This window comes from Heterodontus francisci, chromosome 16, assembly GCF_036365525.1.
Source record: "Heterodontus francisci isolate sHetFra1 chromosome 16, sHetFra1.hap1, whole genome shotgun sequence".
Taxonomy (NCBI): Eukaryota; Metazoa; Chordata; class Chondrichthyes; order Heterodontiformes; family Heterodontidae; genus Heterodontus; species Heterodontus francisci.
The window spans coordinates 69,647,607-69,673,615 of NC_090386.1; the positions used below are offsets into that span (position 1 = coordinate 69,647,607).

The window sequence follows — 26,009 nt, forward strand, 5'->3', positions numbered from 1 at the left end:
GGCACCAGCTTCTCGATCTGAAGCATGAGAGCTGGGAACATCTGGCGGAGCTGCCAGAGGCTATGCGCACCCTGGCACTGACAGTGGAGTCGTCCGTGCAGGCCATGAATGGAGCCTTGACTCTGGCCTGCGGAAGCTTGGCGACTGAGGATGGCCAAATGCAGGTGGTCATTCAGTGGATGCAGGAAGCACACTCAAGACACGCATGCCATTGCCACCTCCATTTGCTCCATGGTGAAATGGATGGGGAATAGGCACCTCAAGGCCCTCACGTGAGCAGGGAGGTCCAAATGTGCCCTCAAAGTGAAGAGGAGTGGCAGGCTGATGCATCTGGGGGTTCCTCTCAGGGTGCTCCCCTAGTGGCTACTGTTTCCTCAGCCTCAAATGGCAGCAATAATGGAGGAAACCCCTGCAACAATACAGGAGACCCTCAGTATGCTGGGACCCTCCAGGCCTCAGAGGTCATCAAAGACAAAGGGGCAGCTTGATCAGCAGCCTGCCTCCACCTCAGCTGACAGCGCAGAGGGAGCACCCGTAAAAGATTTAAGCAGAGCACCTAACTGCACATAGGTCTCATGGGTGATCATTTAGTATTGTAAAGGGGACATCTAGTTTGGAATGGCCGCAAATAAAAATGGAATGTGGCACGGTGTTAGGCCTCTACTTATTGAGAGCTCTCTGTCCTTCAAGGGCACCCTGGCTGCCTCAAAGGGAAAGCTGAAAGCAACTACAGTACAGGAGGTCAATGCCATCCCCTGCTGCTGTGTCATGTTTTGCTGTGTGCAGGTACATCAAGGCACAATGACGCAGTAGGCATCAGGGCTGCAGAAACCAGACACTTTATTGGATTGTTCAGGGCATACAAACAGTTTCAACTGAAACATCTCTACAGAAGCGCCTCCCTTGTGCGTCATGCCTCTACTTGGTAGTGGCCTTTAAGGTGCTGCTTCATCTGGCTCCTGCTCAACATCTTCCCCCAGCTCCACTTCTTTGGAAGATGCATCCTCCTCACTGGCCAAAGCCTCCCCCTCTGAAATGCCAGGTTATGTAGAGCACAGCACACCACAATGATATGGGAGACCATTGGGGCGTACTGAAGGGCTCCACCAGATCTGTCCAGATACCTGAACTGCATCTACAAAAGCCCTATAGCCTGTTCGATGGTCACCCTAGTTGACTCGTGGCATGCATTGTATTTCTCCACTGTTTCAGTGCTTGGCCTCATCACGTGTCATTAGCCACGTCTTCAGCGGGTAGCCTTGGTCACCTACTAGCCATCCTCGAAGGGGTGCAGGAGGTTTGAAGAGATCTGGCACCTGGACTGGCAAAGAATGAAGACGGCGTGGCTGCATCCCAGGAACCAAGCACACACTTGAAGGATGCTTCTGCAGTGGTCATAGACTAGTTGAACATTGATGGAATGGAAGCCCTTCTGTTCATGAAGGCTGCTGGCTGTTCTGCGGGTGCTTTGATGGCCACTTGCATGCAGTCAATGACACCCTACACCTGGGGAATCCAGTGATGGCCCTGAATCCTACAATCCTCTCAGCCTGACTACCCAGATCAGTGTTGAAGACGACAAACTGGCTGGCCCTCCTGAACATAGCATTGGTGACTATCTTGATGCATCGGTGAATCCACACACGCCTCCAGAGGATCTCTGGAATGATCCTGACGCATAGAAATTCAACACCATGGTGACCTTCAATGCCACTGACATAGGATGTCCACCACTTCCCACGGGTCTGAGCTTGTCCTCCATCATGGCACACAACTCTGACGGTTTCCCTGGAGAGGCAGAGTCTTTGGTGACACAGCTGCTCTGGCATCTGCAGGTAATTGAGCCCGGTGAGGTAGACCCTGTCTGGTGGGTAGGCCCTTATGAGCAGGCTGGTGGCATGCCACTCTGTGCCCTCCTCCTGCATGCCCCTCCCAAGGCAAGGCTCCTGGTAGCCCACAGATTGCTGCTGCCTCCCACTCTGATGCTCCTCCACACAGAAGGTCCCGAAGCCTGAATGGATGAGGTCCATGGCAGGTCTCTGTACAGAAGTTTCAAGATCTCCTTCCCCCAGACCCTTCACGCCTCCCCCACCCAAGCTTCCTACAGTCCTTTGCGTGCCACTTGAAGGTTAGCACTGTACCAGCCAACCCTGACACCCATACCAATTTCTGGCCTGCCACTGGGTGTCAATGGCAGTGCCCACGCTGTCCCACCCTCCCCTTTGTACAAGGCTCCCATGACTGACGGCTGCCGTCTGCAGCCAGCCTTGACCTTCCACCCCCTCACAGTCTCCATATAACTGGTGAGGCTCTGAAACCTCTTGATCCCCGGGCGCCCCTTACAAAATTCCATTTATCCAGTAAAAGTTTAGTCAATTGCCTGATTAACAGGCTTACCTGGCTGCCACATTGAAGCTGCTGTTCCAGCCAGGCTTCGGAAAATCCTGAAGTGAAGTCAAGGCATCGGACTCCCCTTCTGATGCCTCCTGTCATTATTTTACCGGACATCCAACCTCTTGACCCTCCACTCGCTCAGAAAATTCAACCAGTAGAGCTTCCTAACATAAAGTGCCTCTCCTAATGTATCAGTCTTATCCAAGGATATTGGTGCTCAGGAATGAGAAATCAGGTTGGACAGATGTTTATATTAAAAAAATCCCAGCGTATCTGGTAGAAACAGCTAAATTCTACTACTTCATTGCACTTGGTTCACCCTTCCATTCAACCATTCCAAAATGTATAGACGGAACAAAATCATCTAGGCGAAGGTTCTGGAAGCAACAATTGTAATCACCAAAGGAAAAGTCTCACTAAAAGGGAAGAAATGGACATTTGAACTCAGTCTCAAGCTAAAAATACAGTTCTGAAAGTAAGTGCTCTTGTACAAGAATTGCCAAAATGAATTGAACAGATCATGAGAAAGTAGTCATTGGGATGCATTAAGTCACCCCATCATACAAAGGTTCTTGTTGTAGGCTAGTTTTAACAGTTATGTTGTAAGGAAAACTGAAGAAAATTAATCTGCTTCAATGTAAGTTATGGCTTCTTTTTAAAAACAACAATCACATCCAATACCCCAAAAACCTTTAGTAATTTTTTTTCCAAGTACATTTTACATCTGATATAAAGTTTATATTTCTTACTGGTATCAACTAAACAAAGTTATGGTGATAGTGGCAACTATTGATTTTCTGTAACTAAATAGTTACCTATTTAAGAGGTTTTTACAACTTCAGTACAAAAATGAGAAAATACAAGAATAGAAAATTTACAAAAATGGAAACAATAGGTTGATGTGGACAATTATCACATTTTAATTAAAAATGATCTCTCAACAGATCCATCCCATACTAGTAATGGCATTTTATTATCGAAGCCTAAATTACATAAAGAAGTCTTAAAACACATTGAAGTGAAATGCAACTTGCCGTACCATGCAATGCATTAATTAAGACTCTCAATTGGAGTATCTGTATAATTTTATAATACTTAAACTGAGTTGCAAAGGAGTATACTTGCAAAAATTATTTACTTTACAACAATATATGTAACAAAATGTGAGATTTAATATACATGATGATCCTTTATAATTTAGGTATTTCTTTTGCTGGTCCAGCTGCATCTCCAACAGTGGTCTTGAGTATTTATTAACCAAACTGGAAAAAAAGATAATTGTCAGATACTGCTTAATGTAATCAATAAATTCAATAAACTGATTATACACAAAACTAGATGAACACATTAAGATTGAATTACTGTATTTTATTAAAAGCCTTGCATACAGTGTGCACTTCCTGTAAAAATCATGCTTCATTGGACTCAAATTTATTCTAATACACAATTCTTTTTGTTTACCTGATTGGCTGATCCTAACAATCAAACCTCTAGCCCCAACTCCCACTTGGTCCTACCCAACACATCAGAAGGAAGCATTCTCATGTTTTGATCAATGAATTCTTTGGTGTTTTTATTATTTTCATGTGCTCAGCCAAAAATAATGAAATGGAGTACTCAAATAAAGGAGTAAATTATCCAGTTTGACTGCTCAAAATCTGGGCTTGCATACCCATTGCTCACATCTCTATTCCAAGTATTTGTTTACTAATTTAAACAACTCTTATTCAGAGTTGCGCATGATGATCTGTAAGCTGGCTTCAAGTTCTTCAATGCGCTTACTTCAACTTTACTTCGTTTTCTGAATCAAATCCAGCTAGCACCAGTGGAACAGGTCTCCTGGTGTAGGAAAGTTAGAGTTGTTGGGCTGGTGCACAACATCAGACAGCAGCTCCGGTTCAGATGGAAAAGGACCAGAGAAATTATTTGACTCAAGCACAGCATGAAAAACAGTACGGATGCCAAGCTCCCGCCTGTAACCTGACAACCATCTTAAATTCTCTCAAATACTTTCATGACTGTGACAGCGTACTAAGCATCTTAAAAAGAACTTAAAACCGGTTCTTACCAATGTTTCTCCCACCGCATCCAAGTTGCCAGTTTGCTCCTCTTCTACAAGTCACTGGCCTCTTGCACCTTTCCCAACTTTTAGGTCTCTCTCACACCGTAATGCCCTCCTTTCCTACTCCCCACTTTCCTTACAGGCCTCAACACTACTTCCTGCCTATAACAAGCACAGCCTGCACCATGGAGCCACTGCACCCGCCACCACCAACCCACAACTACAACAAAAAATATTCAACTTTAAACCTGCCACACAGCTGTTCATCCTGCACTCCACCCACACTACCCGATTACAAATTCACTCCCAAACCACCCGTCACCAAAATAATTTCAGACCATAACATAAATCTATTTTTATGAAGATAATCTAAATATTTTTTTAAGACTTCCTACCTTCTCCAAGCACACATTTAAGTAACAAACTTCACATCCCCAATATTTATGGGCAGCAAGGAGTGTGCAGGGGAAACCTGGCAAGGCCAGGAATGCAGAGGTCATGTCGAATTCAAAGGCAAGAACTCATCATAATATTTGTATCTGTTGTCTGCCCAGCAGCTAGCAAACCTGACAGGCTGGGCAGATGGTGGGTGGAAAAACCAATGTTAGGAGGATGCAGCTGGGACCCTTGGGAATGGGAGGGGGTTGTTGATCACAGGAAGGAAATAGTCAGATCGAGGTCTGGGGGGTCACGAAGTTATGATTGTTCGAGGGGCGGCCAAAGGATTCCTGGAGTACCCAGGGGGAGCACTGTAAAAAGCACTTACCTTCCTGAGCTGGCAGCTCCCTCCTCAACTGCGCAGCAACTGTTAAATCTAAATCAGGCTCCTAATTCCTAATCGCCCGCTAGCCTCTGGTAAAAGTACCAGTGGCAGTGGGAGGAGGCCCTTAAGTGGCAGTTAATTTTGCCACTTAAGGGCCTTGATTGGTCTGGGGTGGGCAGGCAGTTTCTCGCCGCTACCGCCCCTTCATAAATTTGCAACGTGGGCAGGAAGGTGTTGGGAATGGCACCCCCTGCCTCCCACTTAATTTTACGACCCCCTCCCGCAACCCTGTCCAGCAGTGGGCATGAAATTCCAGCCAAAGTTTCTGTTTCTCGAGGGAAGGACACTCGGATAACATGAATCCCGCCGCCATAAAAACAGCTACAGATGCTACACAGGTTGGGGACGTGATACAGGTTTCAAAATTTTTTAACCCTGCCCCCGACCTCCTTTTACCCAGAGTGGGGCAATTAATAGAGACCTATATCTCAAAATTGTACAACCCAACTTGCATTCTAAGATTTCACTATTTGACCTGTTCATTGCCAAGAATGTGAGCACATCCAAAATTTGGCATGTGTGGGACACCAAACAATCACTTCCCCATTCTCCCCTCTGCCATTTGATCCTCACAACCAGGCCTTACCAGTTGGCTGACTGTGTGAAATAGCTGTCTGATTTTCTGTGGCAGCATGAGCTGCAGTTAGATGCCCACTCTGCACCCACAACTTGATGACCAAATGTGAATGAAGCTCGAACTGGAAAGTGTGTCAGGTCTCTCAAATGCCACATTGGGCAGATATCACACCTAACCTTAAAGCATCTCCAAACAAAAAATGGTGGAGTCGGAACATCAGCAGCATCTTAATTGACCCCTTGTACAAAGCCTCCTAATAGTAACTATCATCTGGACTTCGTAACCTTAAAAAGGGACAAACTGACACTTTAGCAGATGACATGGTATAACCTACCATCCTCTAGTTTATTGTTCGCAGCGTTTTGGAAGAGTTGCTAATTTTTAATAAAATTATCTCTATATAGCATATATCTGGTACACTTCATTATAAATGAAAAGCAATCTTAAAAAAAAGAATCTGGATTCTGCAGAATGGGTCCCAGAAATTTGCAAGTAGCTATAATTGCTCTCTAATTGGCTTCAGGAGTTCACATGCTGCTACAATTACCTGGATGTGCCAATTTTAACCATTTCCTCACTGAAAGTACTCTAGCAGTGGCCTTAAAGAAACAGATCAGGTCATACATAGCTCTACCTTAACTGAATATCATAACTGTACGCTACATTCCACACTATGTGAGCAACATGGCGGATCTTTTTGTTTTTTTTTAATGTTTTAAACGACTCATATTTGAAACATTTTCTAAACAGCAAGAATATTTCTCATTAACAAGGGTCACAAGAGAACATAAATGGTGTGATAACATTCAGTTTGGGATCACCTTGATCTGAACCGAAAGTTGAGTAGCATAAATGGCTTTACACTTGCAAAATAAGTCAAACCTTATCCTCCATACTTTTTTCCTTTTCTATTTATCCGCATCCCACTTCTCACCTCTTGACAACAGCAACATTTAAGGAACTGACTGTATCATGGGCACCAGCAGTCCTCCAGTACCCACCCAAGCAGTTACTCAATGTTTGAGATTAGACAGCATGTCAGCAGGCTACTCCACCATGATAGACACCACAACCAGCACCTATTAGGTATGTAATTTCCATGAGGGGTTCTTGGATAGCAGGAGCTTTGACTGATTTTCTAATCTTTTTAGCCAGGGGTTCCAAGGTTGATTTTAACATAGAACATAGAACAGTACAGCACAGTACAGGCCCTTCGGCCCACGATGTTGTGCCGACCCTTTAACCTACTCTAAGATCAAACTACCTACATACCCTTCATTCTACTATCATCCATGTACCTATCCAAGAGTCGCTTAAATGTCCCTAATGTATCTGCTTCTACTACCACCGCTGGCAGTGCATTCCACACACCCACCACTCTCTGTGTAAAGAACCTACCTCTGACATCTCCCCTAAACCTTCCTTCAATCACCTTAAAATTATGCCCCCTGGTGATAGCTCTTTCCACCCTGGGAAAAAGTCTCTGACTATCCACTCTATCTATGCCTCTCATCATCTTGTACACCTCTATCAAGTCACCTCTCATCCTTCTTCGCTCCAATGAGAAAAGCCCTAGCTCCCTCAACCTTTCTTCATAAGACATGCCCTCCAGTCCAGGCAGCATCCTGGTAAATCTCCTCTGCACCCTCTCTAAAGCTTCCACATCCTTCCTATAATGAGGCGACCAGAACTGAACACAATATTCCAAGTGTGGTCTAACCAGGGCTTTATAGAGCTGCAGCATAACCTCTCGGCTCTTAAACTCAATCCCCCTGTCAATGAAAGCCAACACCCCATACGCCTTCTTAACAACCCTATCAACTTGGGTGGCAACTTTGAGGGATCTATGGACGTGGACCCCAAGATCCCTCTGTTCCTCCACACTGCCAAGAATCCTGTCTTTAAGCCTGTATTCTGCATTCAAATTCGACCTTCCAGATTAGTGCTCTGCTAACTCAGTACAGATGGTACCTGGGTCCTTCCTGGTATGGCAATCAATTAACTCACAAAGAGAGCTCTAATAAATCATTGTATGTAATGCTCCACATATTTTACAAAATCACGACTATAATATGAAAACATACCTTCCATCTGTTACCACATTCATTGCAAAAAACGAATGTAGTCATGGGTTCATCAGCACTCCGTGTTTGAACCTGGACAAAGAGAGGAAGGATACATCATAAAATGGCCTTTTTCATAAAGGGCAACATTTCAGTTCTCATAAGTGATAAAACTGATGAGATCAAATCAGTTTTTACTTGTCAAAGATGTGAATTGCAACCTCGACAGAAAATCTATTTTCTCAACTCATTTTGAAGAACTCATTTTATTCCTGGACCACTGGAAGCAGAACATTATCAAAACAGTGTTCTGCCCACAGTAAGGCCTACATAAACTAGAATGAACTGAAAGAAAAAAAATGTATATCAGTACAGAATACAAGGATGGTTACTTCTTTATTGAGTTTTATTGAACTTTAAATGGACATTTATAAATGCTAACTGAGAATAATTTAGCAAATCTACCAAGGCTTCTCCATAAAAAATTGAAGTTTTTATTTCAAGTATTTTGAAAAATTTTAGTCGAACACTGACCTTATTTAAAAAAAATTGAAGAATAAAACAATTTTTAAAGCCGACCTGAAAATAATTACAAACTAAAAATAGGACCTGGCTCATTTGGTTGGGCAAGGATTTACTCAAATACGTAGAAATTAGAATATGGAAACAGTCCTAACAAGTCAGCTTTTACTCTCCACGTAGCCCTAATTGCATTTACCCCACTGATCTCAACTTTCTTTCATGGTTGCATAACATACAGAAATTCTGGTGAATAACCTAAATAATATTAGGCTACAATTACCTTTGATATCTACAGAATTGGACCAGTAAGTTTTACTTGTACAGCAAGTATAGCAGACCGTAAAAATAAACTGTTGAACAAATTGGGCATCAATACCATTCTTGTTACTACAGTTACATGCTCTTTTGATTCATTCAGTCCAGAAAGTATTTAAAATCGGGCTGACTCAGTGATTCTGGCTAAAAGAAAATCACTGGAACCACTATAATAGTGTAAATCTCACACAGAGAATGATGATGTAAAGCCAGCACAAGGATCTCATTTGAATATGCTTTCTGGACAGCTTGAGGCTTGCGTGGGAAATGTAATGAAGTAAGCACCAAAGAATGTTGGAAGCACACAGTCCATAAAGGCTTGCTACTTAAAATTTAAGGCAAGTGGCTACTTAAACATCTAACTACATAGATGGGGATAAAATGTTGGAGGGGGCAGAAATTTTCAGCCTTTGCAAAAGCTGTATGCATGGTGCATGAAATGTTGGGTGAGGCCAAAAGAATGGTCATAGAAAATAGGAGCAGGAGTAGGCCATTTGGCCCTTGAAGCCTGCTCCGCCATTCATTATGATTACGGCTGATCATCCAACTCAGTCGCCTGTTCTGGCTTTCGCCCCATACCCTTTGATCCCTTTAGACTCAAGAGCTATATCAAACTCCTTTTTGAAAACATTCAATGTTTTGGCCTCAACTGCTTTCTGTGGTAGCCAATTCCACAGGCTCACCACTCTCTGGGTGAAGAAATTTCTCCTCATCGGAGTCCTGAAAGGTTTACCCTGTATTCTTAGACGATCACCCCTGGTTCTGGACACCCCCACCATTGGGAACATCCTGCCTGCATCTACCCTGTCAAGTCCTGTTAGAATTTTATAGGTTTCTATGAGATCCCCCCTCACTCTTCTGAACTCCAGCGAATATAATCCTAACCGACTCTAACTCTCCTCATACGTCAGTCCCGCCATCCCAGGAATCAGTCTGGTAAATCTTCGCTGCACTCCCTCTATAGCAAGAACATCCTTCCTCAGATAAGGTGACTAAAACTGCACACAATATTCCAGGTGTGGCCTCACCAAGGCCCTGTATAATTGCAGCAAGACATCCCTGCTTCTGTACTCGAATCCTCTCGCTATGAAGGCCAACATACCATTTGCCTTTTTTACCGCCTTTTGCACCTGCATGCTTACCTTCAGTGACTGGTGTACGAGAACGCCCAGGTCTCGCTCCATATTCCCCTCTCTTAGTTTATAGCTGTTCAGATAATAATCTGCCTTCCTGTTTTTGCTACCAAAGTGAATAGCCTCACATTTATCCACATTATACTGCATCTGCCATGCATTAGCCCACTCATTCAACTTGTCCAAATCACCCTGAAGCCTCTCTGCATCATCCTCACAACTCACCCTCCCATCCAGTTTTGTGTCATCCGCAAATTTGGAGATATTACATTTAGTTCCCTCATCTAAATCGTTCATGTATATTGTGAATAGCTGGGGTCCTAGCACCGATCCCTGCGGTACCCCACGAGTCACTGCCTGCCATTCGGAAAAAGACCCATTTATCCCTACTCTTTGTTTCCTGTCCACCAACCAATTTTCTATCCATCACAATACACTGCCCCCAATCCCATGCGCTTTAATTTTACACACTAATCTCTTATGTGGGACTTTGTCGAAAGCCTTCTGAAAGTCCAAACAAACCACATCCACTGGCTCCGCCTCATCAACTCTACTAGTTACATCCTCGAAGAATTCTAGTAGATTTGTAAATCCATGCTGACTCTGTCTGATTCTACCACTGTTCTCCAAGTGCTCTGCTATAAAATCTTTGATAATGGACTCTAGAATTTTCCCCACTACCGACGTTACGCTGACTGGTCTATAATTCCTTGCTTTCTCTCTACCTCCCTTTTTAAATAGTGGGGTTACATTAGCTACCCTCCAATCTGTAGGAACTGTTCCAGACTCTATAGATTCTTGGAAAATGACCACCAATGCATCCACTATTTCTAGGGCCACTTCCTTAAGTACTCTGGGATGCATACCATCAGGCCCTGGAGATTTATCAGCCTTCAATCCCATCAATTTCCCCAATACCATTTCTCTACTAATACTGATTTCCTTCAGTTCCTCTCTCTCTCACTAAGCCCTGTGTTCAACATTTCTGGTATGATATTTGTGTCCTCCTTTGTGAAGACAGAATCACAGCATGCATTTAGTTGGTCAGCCATTTCTTTGTTCCCCATAATAAATTCCCCTGTTTCTGACTGTAAGGGACCTACATTTGTCTTCACCGATCTTTTTCTCTTCACATACCTATAGAAACTTTTACAGTCAGTTTTTATGTTCCCCACAAGCTTGCTCTCGTACTCTACTTTCCCCTTCTTAATCAATCCCTTGGTTCTCCTTTGCTGAATTCTAAACTGCTCCCAATCCTCAGGACTGTTGTTTTTCCTGGCAAATTTATATGCCTCTTCCTTGGATCTAATGCTGTCTGTAATTTCCCTTGTAAGCCATGGTTTGGCTAACTTTCCCATTTTCCTTTTGCGCCAGACAGGGATAAACAATTGTTGCAGTTCATCCATGCGCTCTTTAAATGTTTTCCATTGCCTACCCACCGTCACCCCTTTAAGTAATCCGTCATGGCTAACTCACGCCTCATAGCTTCATAGTTTCCTTTATTCGGATTCAGGACCCTTGTCTCAGAATCAACTACATCACTCTCCATCTTGATGAAGAATTCTATCATATTATGGTCGCTCATCCCTGAGGGGTCTCGCACCACTAGGTTGTTAATTATTCCTCTCTCATTACACAATACCCAGGCCAGGATGGCCTGTTCTCTCGTTGGTTCCTCAACGTTTTGGTCCAGAAAACCATCCCATATATACTCCAAAAATTCCTCCTCTATGGTACGGTGACTAATTTGCATATAGATTGGGCAAATCAAATTAAAGTCACCCATAATTACAGATGTTCCTTTATTGCATGCATCTCTAATTTCCTGTTTAATGCTATTCCCAACATCACCACTACAATTTGGGGGTCTATATACAACCCCCACTAACGTTTTTTGCCCCTTAGTGCTTCTCAGCTCTACCACACAGATTCCACATCGCCAGAGTTAACGGCAGGAATTTTACGCCACCCCAGCGGGTTGAATGGTGGCGTAGGGGTGGCGTAAAATTGAGCGGCAGGCTTCGGGAGGCCTCACCGCCCCAATTCCGCCTCCGACCAACTTTACGTTGGTTGGGGGGGGGGGGGGGGGTGTTGGCGAGGGGTGAGAGACAGCCCGCCTGCCAATCAAGACCCTTAAGTGGCCACTTAAGGGCCCGTGCCCACCTCCACAGGTATTTTGCCCGTGGCAAGCGGGTGTGCCGGGGACGTGAAAGACCACCCAGCTACAGCTGCCGGCTTTTCCGCACCCGGGGGGGCCTGGCAATCGGGCACAGGGTGGCCGATTGAGGGCCGCCCCCACCTCCCACCCCGGCAACACGACGCCCCCCCTGCCCCCAAACGACCACCCTAACCTCACCAGGGCATGACCGATTCCCCTGGTGAGGCTGCCCGAACTTACCTTCTGTCCCGGTTCCATTGCGGCCTCCTCGTTCGGCTGGGCTGCAGTCTCAGCAGTGGCCACCGCTCCCGGTGGCACTGGTGAGACTAAGAGATGCCGACCCGCTGATTGGCCGGCAGCTCACTGAGGCGGGACCTCCTCCCTCAAGTGGGTGGAAGTCCCGTCTCGGGCCAATTAAAGCCTGGGGATCCGTAAAATACAGGACAGATCCCCAGGCTAGGCGGGAGTGGGATCGGCACCGACTTTTATGACGGAGTCTGGCTCCCATCTGTCCAGCGTAAAATTCTGGCCAATATCTTTTCCCACTATTGCGTTAATTTCCTCTTTAACCAGCAATGCAACTCCGCCGCCTTTTGCTTGTCCTTCCCAAATACTGAATATCCCTGGATGTTCATTTCCCATCCCTGGTCACCTTGCAGCCATGTCTCTATAATCCCGAATATATCATACCCGTTTACATCTTTTTGCGCAATTAATTCATCCACTTTATTGCGAATGCTCCGCGCATTAAGGCACAAAGCCTTAAGGAGTGTCTTTTTAACATTACTTGTCCTCTTCCCACTATTTTTCATTGTGTCCGTTTGATTCTGGCCCTTGATTTCTCTGCATATCACTTTTCTTATTCCCTTGTCTTTTGTTTTTGTCTTTGATCCCCCCTCCTCTGACTCCTTGCAAAGGTTCCCATCCCCCTGCCATTTTAGTTTAAACCCTCCCCAACCACTCTAGCAAATACTCCCCCTAGGACATCAGTTTTGGTCAATATGAACACACAAAAAGACTGGGCAAATGTCAGAGTGGAGCCACCCATAAATCCATTCCATGGTTGGGTCATGAGGCGGCTTTGGAAAAATCTGACTTTTCTGGTACTTCACCAAGACACCAAAGAACCATGCCTGGTAGAAGGCTGCATCCCAGCTTAATACTGGCAACAGTACCTGGGAACAGATGCATGAGAAGAGGGAATACTAAGAAACTTAGCAAAGTAGAACTAACCAAAAGTACTGTATAACAGATAAATGGCCTGAAACTTCAAGCCACAAAGTCATTAATCTGTTTAGTTTGTAGTTCATCCATGTTAAAACCTTGCAATTCTTTCAGTGCGTATCAATACCTCAGCAGAGCACAAGATGAAACATACAACTGAAAGCTTATCACATTCACATTTTCCAACAGCCTCATGCATAATAATACAAACATGGCCCTTTCTGACACTCACAATGGGCAAATGACAGGCACAGACACCCACTGTACTTAGAAAATGCATCAGTGCAGTGTCATTGGATAGCTGCAAAATTCTAACCAGGGAAAGGAGATGCAAGTGCTGGCGATGAAGATCAACACATTGGTCATCTATTCAATCCTTTCCTGGGCATCACAATACCCAATACTGCAGTACTGAATGGCTATAACAGTTCATGTCTTTGCTGACTTCTGGTAGTGTTATTCCTATGCTGCAAGTTGACTGAAGGCATCCTCAAAGCAGATAGTAAAGCTCTGCCCTGTCGATCCAGAACAAGCTGAGGCAGTTGTCCATGGTATTAAGTAGGCAGGTGTGCCAAGGTCTGGAGTCTGTTTATCTTCCTGGCTTGCCTTCTTTCATGTTGTGCTACCTCAAGTGTGAAATAGTGCATGAAAATGCTTTAAGAACAAGCTTGGAAAAAAGACAATTTTTTTTTGTGGGGTGGGGGGAGGAAAGAGAATAATAAAAACTTAGCAAATGAAGAAATTGTTTAGAAAACTTGACTAAAAATGATAAATGTAAAAACTTACAAGATCAATCTAAGAGCCTCTTCATCTAGAGTTTCACTTATTTTGATGCAAATCGGCATTGAAAGGAGGGAGAAAAGTGAACATAGCAAAAAAAAATTTTCAAATTCATTCCTGCTTACTTACATAGCTTCACTGGCAAGACCAACATTTATTGCCCATCCCTAATTGCCCTTGAGTGGTGAGCCACGCCACCTCTTGAACTGCTGCAGTCCATGTGGTGTAGGTACTTTCAAAGTGCTGTTAGGAAGGGACTTCCAGGATTCTGACCCAGTGACAGTGAAGGAACAGCGATGTAGTTCCAAGTCAGGATGGTGTGTGGCTTAGAGGGGAACATGCAGGTGGCGGTGTTCCCATGTGTCTGATTGCCCTTGTACTTGTAGGTTGGTTTGGAAGGAGCCTTGGCGAGTTGCTGCAGTGTATCTTGTAGATGGTACACACTGTTGCCACTGTGTACCAGTGCAGTGCATCTTGTAGATTGGAGGCAGTGAATGTTTAAGAGGGTGGATGGGGTGCTGATCAAGCAGGTTACTTTGTCTTGGACAGTGTGGAGCTTCTTGAGTGTAGTTGCAGCTGCACTCATCCAGGCAAGCGGATCACATTCCTGACTTGTGCCTTGTAGATGGTGGACAGGATTTGGGTAGTCAGGAGGGGAGTTACTCGGCACAGGATTCCCAGCCTCTGACCTGCTTTTGTAGCCACAGTATTTCTATAGCTGATCGAGTTAAGTTTCTGGTCAATGTTAACTCCCAGGATGTTGATTGTGAGGGATTCATAAGATCATAAGAACATAAGAAATACGAGCATGAGTCAGTCATTTGGCCCTCAAGCCTGCTCTGCCATTTAATATCATCATGACGGATTTGATTGTGGCCTCAACTCCACTTTCCTGTCTGCCCCGTAATCCCTGAAGATCAAAAATCAATAACTCAGTTTTGAATATATTCAATAACCCAGCCTCCAATGCCCTCTGGATAACAGAATTCCAAAGATTAACAGCCCTCAGAGAAGAAATTCCTCCTCAACTCAGTCCTAAATGGGAGACCCCTTATGTTTAAACTGTGCCCCCTAGATTCACCCACAAGGGGAAACATTCTCTCAACATCTACCTGTCAAGCCCCAGCAGAATCTTGCATGTTTCAGTATCACCTCTCATTCTTCTAAACTCCAATGAGTATAGGCCTAACCTGCTGAACCTTTCCTCATAAGACAACCCTTTCATCCCAGGAATCAGCCTAATGAACCTTCGCCAAACTGCTTTAAATGCAATATATCCCTCCTTAAGTAAGGAGATCAACAACGGTAATGCCGTGGAATGTCAAGGGAGATGGTTCAATTCTCTCAATGGAGATGGTTATTGCCTGGCACTGGTAATGGCATAGATGTTACTTATCACTTATCAGCACAAGCTTCAATGTTGTCCACGTCTTGTGGGCACAGACTGCTTCAGTGTTTGAGGAGTTGTGAATGGTACTGAACACTTCAATCATCAGCGGACATGCCCACTTCTAACCTGAAGATGGCTGGGCCTAGGACACTACCCTGAAGAACTCCAGCAGCGATATCCTGGGACTGAAATGATTGGCCTCCGACAACCACAACCACCTTCCAATTGTGCTAGGTATAACTCCAGCAAGTGGAAAGTCTTCCCGACTCCCACTGATTTTAATTTTGCTAAGCTCCTTGATGCCAAAGTCCGTTAGAGTTAGAGACATCTACAGCACAGAAGGACGACATTTGGCCCATCGAGTCCATGCCAGCTCTCCAAGGAGTTATGCAGTCAATTCCACTCCCACATTTGATCCCCATAGCCCTGCAAGTCTATTTCTCTCACATGGCCATCCAACTTCCTCTTGAAATCACTGATGCCTTCCAAGTCCGCCACCTTTGTGGGCAGCAAGTTCCAGGTCATTACCAGCCACTGCGTAAAAATGTTCTTCCTCATAGTCTCACTGCACCTTTTGTCCAAAACTTTCAATCTGTATCCCCTAGTTCTTGTACCATTTTTAAATGGGAACAGTTTTTCCTTGTCTAACTTATCTAAGCCCGTCATAATCTTGTACACTTCTATTAAATCTCCCCTCAATCTCCTTTGTTCCCAGGAGAACAAGCCCAGCATTTCCAATCTAACTTTGTAACTAAAATCCTCCATCTGTGGAACCATTCTGGAAAATCTCTTCTGCACCCTCTCAAGAACCCTCACATCCTTCCTGAAGTTTGGTGACCAGAACTGAACGCAGTATTCCAGTCGGGGCTTAACCAGAGCTTTATAAAGGTTCAGAACAACCTCCTAGCTTATGTACTGAATGCCTCTACTTATGAAGCCAAAGATCCCATATGCTTTATTAACCACTCTCTCCATATGTCTTGCCATCTTCAAAGAACTATGCACATGCACCTCCAGGTCCCTCTGTTCCTGCACACTCTTTAGAGCTGTGCCATTAAGTATATTTTGCCTCAAACGCTGCCTTGATGACAATAGCAGTTACTATCACCTCATCTCTGGAATTAAGCTCTTTTGTTCATATTTGGACCAAGACTGTATTGAGGTCTGGAGCAGAGTGTCCCTGGCAGAACTCAAACAGAGCATCGGTGAGCAGGTTGTTGCTCAGTAAGTGCCACTTGGCAGCACTGTCGATGAACCCTTTCATCACTTTGCTGATCATTCAGAGTAGACTGATAGGGTGGTCACTGGTCAGATTGCATTTGTCCTGCTTTTTGTGGACAGGACATTTGTGGACAAGTTTCCACACGGTTAGGTAGATGCGTGTGTTTAGCTGTACTGGAACAGTTTGGCTAAATGTGCAGCTAGTACTAGAGCACAAGTCTTCAGTACTACAGCTGGGAAGTCGTCAGGGCCCACAGCCTTTTTCTGATATCACGTGGTGTGAATCAAATTGTCTGAAGACTGGCATCTGTGATGCTAGGGACCTCAGGCATGTGCGCAAGATGGATCATCCACTCGGCACTTCTGAATGAAGATAGTTGTAAATCCTTCAGCTTTGTCTTTTGCACTGATGTGCTGGGTTCTGCTTTCATTCAACATGGGATGGTTGTGGAGCCTCCTCTTTGGGTTAGTTGTTTAATTGTCCACCACCATTCACGAATGGATGTGGCAGGACTGCAAAGCTTTAATCTGATCCGTTGGTTGTGGTATCGCTTTGTTCTGTCTAAAGCATGTTGCTTTCACTGTTTAGCAAGTATGTAGTCCTGTGTTGTAACTTCACCAGGTTGGCACCTCATTTTAGGTATGCCTGGTGCTGCTCCTGGCATGCTCGACTACATACTTCATTGAACCAGGGTTGGTCCCCTGTCTCGATGGTAATGGTAGAGTGAGGGATATGCTGGGCTATGAGGTTACAGATTGTGGTAGAATACCACAGAATTGTCCTTTGTATTCACGAAAATCATCAAATCCAAGGTCTTAATTAGACTAGTGCACAAAAGGGCACAAGTATTTCAGTTTACTAAAAACTGAGTTGCAGGCTGAAAGAAAATGGTTCCAGGTCTGCTCTCCCAATTTAATAGCCCCTCTGCACAACTTATGCAGCAATACACAGCCCTCATGCGTTGACATCACCCTTACCTGTGTATAAGTACAGTTCTTCTTCTTGCACTTCCCACAAGTGAAGAGAGCAGTTTCAGTACCAGCAGTCTTGGCCATCTGGTGTTCCCTGATAGCTTCATTTGTTAAGGCCTTCCGAATCTCTCTCAGTTCGTCACTTGCCATTTCCTTTATTTTTGTTGGAAGAAAAGTCATATTGCATAAAAACTTTTGAGCCGAGGTGACATGGGTTTCAAATATCTCACAAAAAAGGCTCCAAGTGAGTTTTTAAAAAAATATTCTTCCAATATAAACAGTTTTATACCTCCAAACTACAGAATACCAAAATGTGCTTTTGTAAATATTCCTACCTGGTAGAATTTGTGTTAATTTCATTGTCGATTTTCAGCCCTGTTAAGACCTACCAATTCAGGAGTCTCTGCACACCAAGAAACCACGCAGCTGATGTTGGTTAAGAGCACATTAAGGAGCAATTTCGTGTGGTTCAGCATCCAGCTGACCCAAGAACCGTAACTGCAGTCTGTTCCTGCTGCTACTGCCCAAGAAATGCTCTCTCTTCAATACTGCTTGATTACTGGTATTTAATACAGACTGTTCTCTGTTAACTGGCCAGCACATATATAACCACTTTAAAATGGCTGCCAAGTTACTCAATTCTAAAATAATTAACAGGTTTTTTAGGCCCAATGTATTTCAGATGTGAGATGACCACTGCATTTTATCCATTTTGATATGATTATAAAAGCCAGGGTGATGATCAGAGGTAGTAGATTCTGAGATATGAGATATGCTGCAAGTGCAACTGGCTGAATAAATACAGGAGATTTGGCTTGGAGCTTTTTGAGACATAGGCGAGGGGGAAGAAAATCAATGTTTCTAGTCAGATTTCCACATAAGAATAGACGGGTAATGCGATCAGTATACAAATGTGGTGGCTTCAGGCACGAGCAGGATCCAAACAGTTTAAAGGTTTTAATACTTTTTAAGGTCCACTGTAATCAAATTACATATTTCCGCCCAGAATGAGAACCAATTTTTCAAACCATTATAGTCCTTTTCTATTCTAGTTCCCACATGAAATTTACCAAAGTAACAGCAAGTTCCTTTAAGAACTTCACTGCCTGGGAATAGCAGGGGTATAATTTAACCTTTCTACACCTATTCAAGATAGATTAAATCTTAATTATATTTCTACTTCACCTTAATCACACGGCAGCCACCTTTTAAATCACAATGAGGTCAGGGTTGCAAAATTCAAAATGGTGTCACCTCCAACATGCGTAGTGGGATCACTACATCTTTTGATTGTCACAGCCGATTTTCAAAAGGAAAAACACACAGAAGAATTGAAATATTGGTTAAGTATTTAGTGTATTGTAAATTTCTTGCAGCAAATGCTTTCAACACCAAATCACTCTTTATATATTGCATTTCTGGTTTAGATGTGATAGCAATCTAGCCCCATAATGGTAAGGAAATTTTTTTTAAAATCATCCTAGTTGGCAATTCTGAAGTACCTGGCTATTGGCTTTATTGCTTTAAAAGAAAGTGAGGGAGAAATTCCTTTAGGCCTGCTTTTGGGCACAAAATGATCAGCATGCTCGGAGCCAGAAATATTTCTGGCAAGTTGAGGACACCAATCTGTCATCCCTATGCAGCACACCAGTTTTAAAGGAAAATAAATGTCGTATTAGGGTCATGAAAAAGACATTAGGTCCGCTGGTATGTGTTAATAATGGCCCTAATACACATTTCAGTCCAGGGACACCTACATATTGCCTGAACCAAGATGGCATCAGACACACTTCTAACGTCATTCTGGTACAGGATATAACCATACGAAGATTAGTGATTTTGGCTCCAACAACCTCATCCTCCACCCCCACTAACTGCCCCACATTAAGCACCTGAAAAAAGGGCACAGCAAGTGTTAAAAAATGAAAAAGCAGGTTATGTCCAAGTATCCAGCAATGGATTAATCTGCAATTGAATGCAACTTGTACAGAGTGAACAGCCTTAATAGTCTCAGTATGGCATATTCAACATTTCAAATCATATCCAGAGGGGAAACAGCATGGTGCAGCACAACAGAAGTGAAGAGAAAGTACAAAAGGCAGGAGATAGGAGAACTGTGATTCGTAGGAACTAAAAATATACAAAACAAAAAGAGAGTGGACTGCAAGACATGGGAGAGATTCAGAATGACAGCATTAATTTGTATGGATTAGGATGTGTGCACGTGCATTTTGTGGGAGGGAGGATAATTTAACTATAATCGCAAATTCAATATGCAACTCGAGACTATTACTGTATAATTTTCAAATACATTTGTAAAGTATAAGGAGTATAAAGGACTTGCATTTATGAATGGTCTTTCATAACATCAAAACATCCCAAAGCACTTTACAGCCAATAAAATACTTTTGAAGCACTGTCACTGTTGCAGTGTAGGGAAATATAGCAGCCAAATGGCACACAATAATCTCCTGCAAACAGCAACGAGATACATGGCCAGATAAGTGTTGGTGGTTGAGTGATAAATATTGGCTTGGACATGCAGAACTCTCTCACCTTCTCTTCTTTGAATAGTGCCACAGGATCTTTTACATCAACTTGAGAGGGAAAATAGGGCTTTAGTTTTATGTCTCATTCGAAAGATGGCATCTCAGACAATGCAGCACTCCCTGAGTACTCAGTGAAGTGTCAGCCTAGATTTTATGCTCAAGCTCTAGAGCGGGGCCCACAACCTTCTGACCTAGAGGTGATAATTGGTACCACTGGGCTAAGGAAATAAATATCAGAATAAAGGTATAATTTAATGCCTGTTAAGTCAGCTCTGTGTTTGGGGTGTAATGTAAAGACAGTGTCCTTCATACATGAAGGAACTCTGAGGGAACTAGCTAAAATCACTTAATAGAACAGCAGTGAGAATATATTCAAAACATCAGCAAATATCCTCAAATTTTAGCATGTGACAGAATGCAGACTACACCTGCAAAATACAAAACTCCCTCAAGCATTATAAATGCTATACAAAAGTAATGTTAAACAAATCAGTGTCCTCCCCAATAATTATAATGAAATATCAACATATTGCCAACAGCAGCCCTGGTTAAAATAAAACTGGCAACTATTTTGATATCAAAACTTTTTAGACAACATTGGCAAATTACTATGAATATCTAATAATGTAGGCCCTGTGTGATCTCTCTGTGGATTTGGATGTCTGGGAAGACCTGAATAACATCCAAAAATCACCTGGTCTGGTGTGAGACTATCTTTCATAAAACTTTTGAATGGTGCATGAGAAAGAGAAACATCACAATCACGAAAACTGTTCTTTGCTTAAAATTGTTTATATGCATTTAGCTTCAATTATGCATGTTTATATTATTGATTTAAACTACTAAAATTACAATGAAACTGAAAAATATTTTAATTAAAACACTAAACTCCAATTTGTAAATAGCCCAACACATTCTATAAAATTTAGTTACATAAAGGCAACACTATAAGTTAGTAATTAAATATTTTAGTACACCATTTATAGTTTGACAGCAACATCTAGTGATAGATTTGATCATAAATGCATCTTGTTTCTATAAAAGGATGAGCTAGATTAGAAGAATAGCATCACTTGTCTGTAATTATCTCTGTAATATTAGGCAATTAGAAGGAAAACAAAATCCATTGGAAAATATTCTTGACTATTATAGCTCATGAATTTAGCACTAATGTGTTAGACACTTTTTTTTTACAATTTTAGTATCCTCAGTGTTAAGAAAAACTGTTTAGTATTTTCTACGAAGCTTATGTTGACAGTTGTTATTTGGTACATTGATTCTGGTAAATGTCCTTGCATTATTCGAAGAGGGGCATGATTTTGTCTACTTGGGAAATAAAACATCATAGTAATAACATTGCCTTACCTCAGCAGTCATTCTTGCAATCTGTTCTGCTGAAATATTTCCACAGAGAACATTCTTCCTTAAGTTGGGGTTCTTTGTATCTTTTAAGTTAGCTATTCTGCTTCTCACTCGGTTTTTGTATTTCATATCTGTATTGCCCATCTCTTGGAATACAAGTATCAATTAAATTAAGGAGCCATAGCCAAATTTCAGATATAACAATGAATGAATATTTTCATCTTAGTTTAACTCCACAGAAAATGGGTCAAATTCCAAAAGAACATTGGTCCAAGACTTAATGAGTCACAGAAATCACTAAATCTCTGTTTATTCTAATTTTTTGGCTTAGAAGACCAAATCATCTATGACTATCCTTTCTGTTCTGACTCTTTTACAGCTATTCTTTTATGAGCTCCTCTGACAACTCAGTTAATAAAGTTAATGGCTTCGGTGGTGGTGGGTGGGCAAGAAATAAAAGCTGGAAATCACAACCCCTCCAAAAAAAAAAGCTTTACAATATATGTTAGCTGTAGCTCTGCATCCAACATTTTTCCTAGAATTAAAACTCGAGTGTTACATTACCACCTCCACCCACACCACATCATTCCCAACTTTGCACAGGTTGACAGAGCGCTCCAGTTTTTATGTAAACCAGTAATTGGATTACATTACTTTTCTTGCATTTTATTTTATTTTATTTAGAGATACAGCACTGAAACAGGCCCTTCGGCCCACCAAGTCTGTGCCGACCAAGAACCACCCATTTATACTAACCCTACAGTAATCCCATATTCCCTACCACCTACCTACACTAGGGGCAATTTACAATGGCCAATTTACCTATCACCTGCAAGTCTTTGGCAGTGGGAGGAAACCGGAGCACCCGGCGAAAACTCACGCGGTCACAGAAAGAACTTGCAAACTCCTCACAGGCAGTACCCAGAATTGAACCCGGGTCCCTGGAGCTGTGAGGCTGTGGTGCTAACCACTGCGCCACTGCATAGTAATCAACTTAAAGGATCTGATCTTTAATGTTTACACTTGCAGAAGAGAAACTACAATCAACATATACTATGAGGACTCCAAACAGTCTATATCTTTATTGGATGAACACATCCCATCCATTATAAATTTATTGCTGCAAAAGAAACCAAAACTACTTCTTAATTTCAATGCACATTTCTGTTAAGTACATAATTTTGTATTTTTGTACTCAAGATGAGCAATGCTAGCACTGGGAATGGAGAAAGGTTACACTTTGAACACCTAATGTTAGCATATAGCACTCTCAGTTCAGTTACAGAATGGCAATACACAGTAAAGCTCTCTCTGTTGTACTTCAACAATGTGCGTTAATCATCACTCCACCTCCTACACCAAATAACTTCACTGCCTTGTTGAGTGAGATTGCCGATCTGTTTCAGCTCATACTGAATTATGGGCAGTTCTGAACTGTGGCTCCATGGTCACTACAGAAATGAAAGGACAGAATGTTACACAATACCACTTAAACATCCAGCAAACAAATGTGTTTGTTTTTAAGAGGGCAGCTAATGGCCATCATCTGTGCAAAAAATATTCACGTAAAAAAAGGATATTTTCTTCAATTTGTGCTGCCATATGGTCACAGTCAGTCCCTATTGCAACATAATCATCTGCAATCGAGATGCAATTAAAGTCAGAAGCTGAATGTTCTGAACTTGTCCTGTTCAGCAGTAAATACATAGAATCAAACAGCATAACAGAAGTTGGTAATTTCAAATGGTCTTGCATCTAGACCACAGATACATTTTTTTCATGCCAAAATATCAATACTCGTTTCATGCTCAGCAATCCTTACAATTAACACCTGTAATCCAAATAGTCTTAGAAATATTACTATTTAATACTAGAACATTTATTTGACTAAAATAATACACTTGTGCCTCTGAAGTACAACTCTTTGTACTGTTATTGCAAACCATGCTGGCTCACAGGATTCATTTAGAATCATCTGTTCTCACATCAAGCCAGATCCAGTCTTTCTGGGAAACAGTGGGGACTAGTCAAAAACCTTCAGCAGCCAACAAAATGAAATTCATAGCCTTGTACAGCAACATATAAATATGTTTCTCAAAGTCCCATTTAACAGATTATATAAATCCCATTATTTCAGAATTCCAGCACCCACAGTATTTTGCCTTTGCATCTCAAAATGGAATATGTTAACATTAAATCACATTTTGTGCCCAAATAAAAACCTCCAATTTTTTATTTTATTTTGTAGAACACTGGTTTCCATCTGAAATGCTGTTACATGTCTGTATTCTCATATACAAATCATGTTGCTAGCATGCTAGTGAATTTTGTTCTCTCTTTTAAATTCAAATGATATAATTGCTATTTTTTGGCTCCAATCTGTAATGGGACTACTGTACTGTTTTGTTCAGAACCAGAATCTCAAAGTTGTTCTTTTCCTCTACATTATGCTAACTTCAAACTTTTAGAATGAGCAGAGCATGGTATTTATAATGCTTGATTACAACATTTAGTAGCAATATTGTGAGAGGAAAACAATTGCAACAAAACTGCTTTTAGCTAATTGTTACTAAAATAAAGCACAAGAGCAACTTCTTATTCCTCTTACATGAATACAAAGGTACCCTCAACTCAAAACATATACTGTACCAAGAAACATTCAGTAACTGAAATTTCATTGTCTGAATTTCTATAAAACATCTCAGTAGTCTATTTAAATAACTATACACTTATAATGGTTTAGAGAGCCTCCATAAAAACTAATCATTTTTGGTCACTGGTTTCACATTTTCATCATAATTAAGAAATAGGAAATCTTTGTCTTTAGAAGAATGCACCAGAAACCAAGTAATTTTATAAACAACTTGTATTTATACAGTGGCTTTAACATTGGAAAAGTCTCAAGACACTTCACAAGAGCATATGATAAAAAATGGCACATACCCAAAGGAGATATTAGTCAGGTGACTAATGCCAGGTCAAACAGTTCGGGTAAGTTTGGAGGAGAGGGGTTTAGGGAGGGAATTCCAAAGCTTAGAGCCTAGTTGACTGAAAGCCTAGCTGACTGAAGGCACAGCCATCAATGATGAGGCAAAGGGAGTGTGGGATGCACAAAAGTCAAGTGCTGAAGAAACAGAGTTCCTGGGGAATTGTAGGGTTCAAGGAGGTTGCACAGATAGAGGAAGTCAAGGCAATGAAGGGATTTGAACACAATGATGAGAATTTTAAAACGGAGGCACTGGTGGACTGGAATGTAGGTCAGCAAATCTGGTACAGATTAGAATATGGGCAGCAGTGTTTTGGATGAGCTCATTTATGCAGGGTGAAAGATAGAAGGCTGTCTATGAAAGTATTGGAATAGTCAAGTCTGGAGCATGGATGAGGGTTTCAGCAGCAGGTAAGTGGAGACAGGGCAGAGGAAGTAGGAGGTCTTTATGATGGAGAAGATATAGGGTCAGAAACTCAGCTCATGATCAAATAGGACACTGGGGTTGTGAGCAGTCTGGTTCAGCCTGAGACAGTGGCCAGTGAGGGAAATTAAATTGGTGGCTAGGAAATAGAGTTTACAGCTAAAGCTTCAGCCTTCCGAATGTTTAATTGGAGAAAAATACAGCTCATCCAGGACTGCACATTGGACAAACAGCCAGATAACACAGAAGCAGTGGAGGGGTTGAGAGAGGCGATGGTGAGATACAGCTAGATGCCATCACTGTATGTGTGGAACCAGATGTCATTTTCTTATGATGTCGCCGAACATCAACATGTGGACAAGAAATAGGAAGAGTTAACAGTAGAACCTCGGGGGATGTTAGAGCTAACAGTGCAGGGGCAAACAAAGAAACAATTGCAGGAGATTCTCTGGCTACAACTGGATGGGTAAGAATGGAACCAGGCGAGGGCAGTTCCACTCAGCTGGACAACCTAGGAGAAGCACTGGAGAAGGATCACAGAGGTCGGATCACATTGCTAGTGAGTCTCTCATGGCCTTGCTGAGTTGCTTGTAGGAAATTATGTGCCTTTTAGTTCTGTTTTTGTACAGGCTGAGATGTGTTACAGTGCCATCTTTGGAACAAGAATAGAAATTAAAAAATAAACTGTACTTGCTGTAAATCTGTAAGAAAAACAGGAAATGATGGAAAGACTCAGCTGTTAAAGCAACATTTGTGGAGAGAATATGCCTGAAACAACGACAAGAATTTTGTAGTTGAAATGATGGCAAAATTGTCAGCGTTCACTGTCATTACTCTTCTGAAATTGACATCAACTTCTGTCGACTGCACGTGTGCAGCTGAACGCAGAAATCCAGAAGCTTCTATCAGTGATTCCCTGCTCGTCCACAGGGTGCACTGTTGAAGTCCCCACAGATGGCAATCTTCAGGAATCTTTGAACTGGAGAACAGCCCCTTTCCTGCTGTAATATCACTGTTTAAAACTACCCTGAAAAAGAGTTACACCTTATTAATG

General features: G+C 42.4%; 1 protein-coding gene across 1 annotated transcript in view; it reads right to left on the bottom strand.

The window, feature by feature from the left end:
- Nucleotides 1-3,290: 3,290 nt before the first annotated feature.
- LOC137378182 (transcription elongation factor A protein 1-like) overlaps nucleotides 3,291-26,009 on the bottom strand; it is a 42,523-nt gene continuing 19,804 nt past the window's right edge. The window contains exons 6-10 of the mRNA XM_068048345.1: nucleotides 23,126-23,182; nucleotides 21,549-21,703; nucleotides 17,641-17,787; nucleotides 7,941-8,012; nucleotides 3,291-3,656 (exon numbers count right to left, since the gene is read on the bottom strand). Of these exons, the coding sequence (XP_067904446.1) occupies nucleotides 3,648-3,656; nucleotides 7,941-8,012; nucleotides 17,641-17,787; nucleotides 21,549-21,703; nucleotides 23,126-23,182 (440 nt within the window). The 3' untranslated portion in view covers nucleotides 3,291-3,647. The remainder of the gene's footprint in view (nucleotides 3,657-7,940; nucleotides 8,013-17,640; nucleotides 17,788-21,548; nucleotides 21,704-23,125; nucleotides 23,183-26,009) is intronic.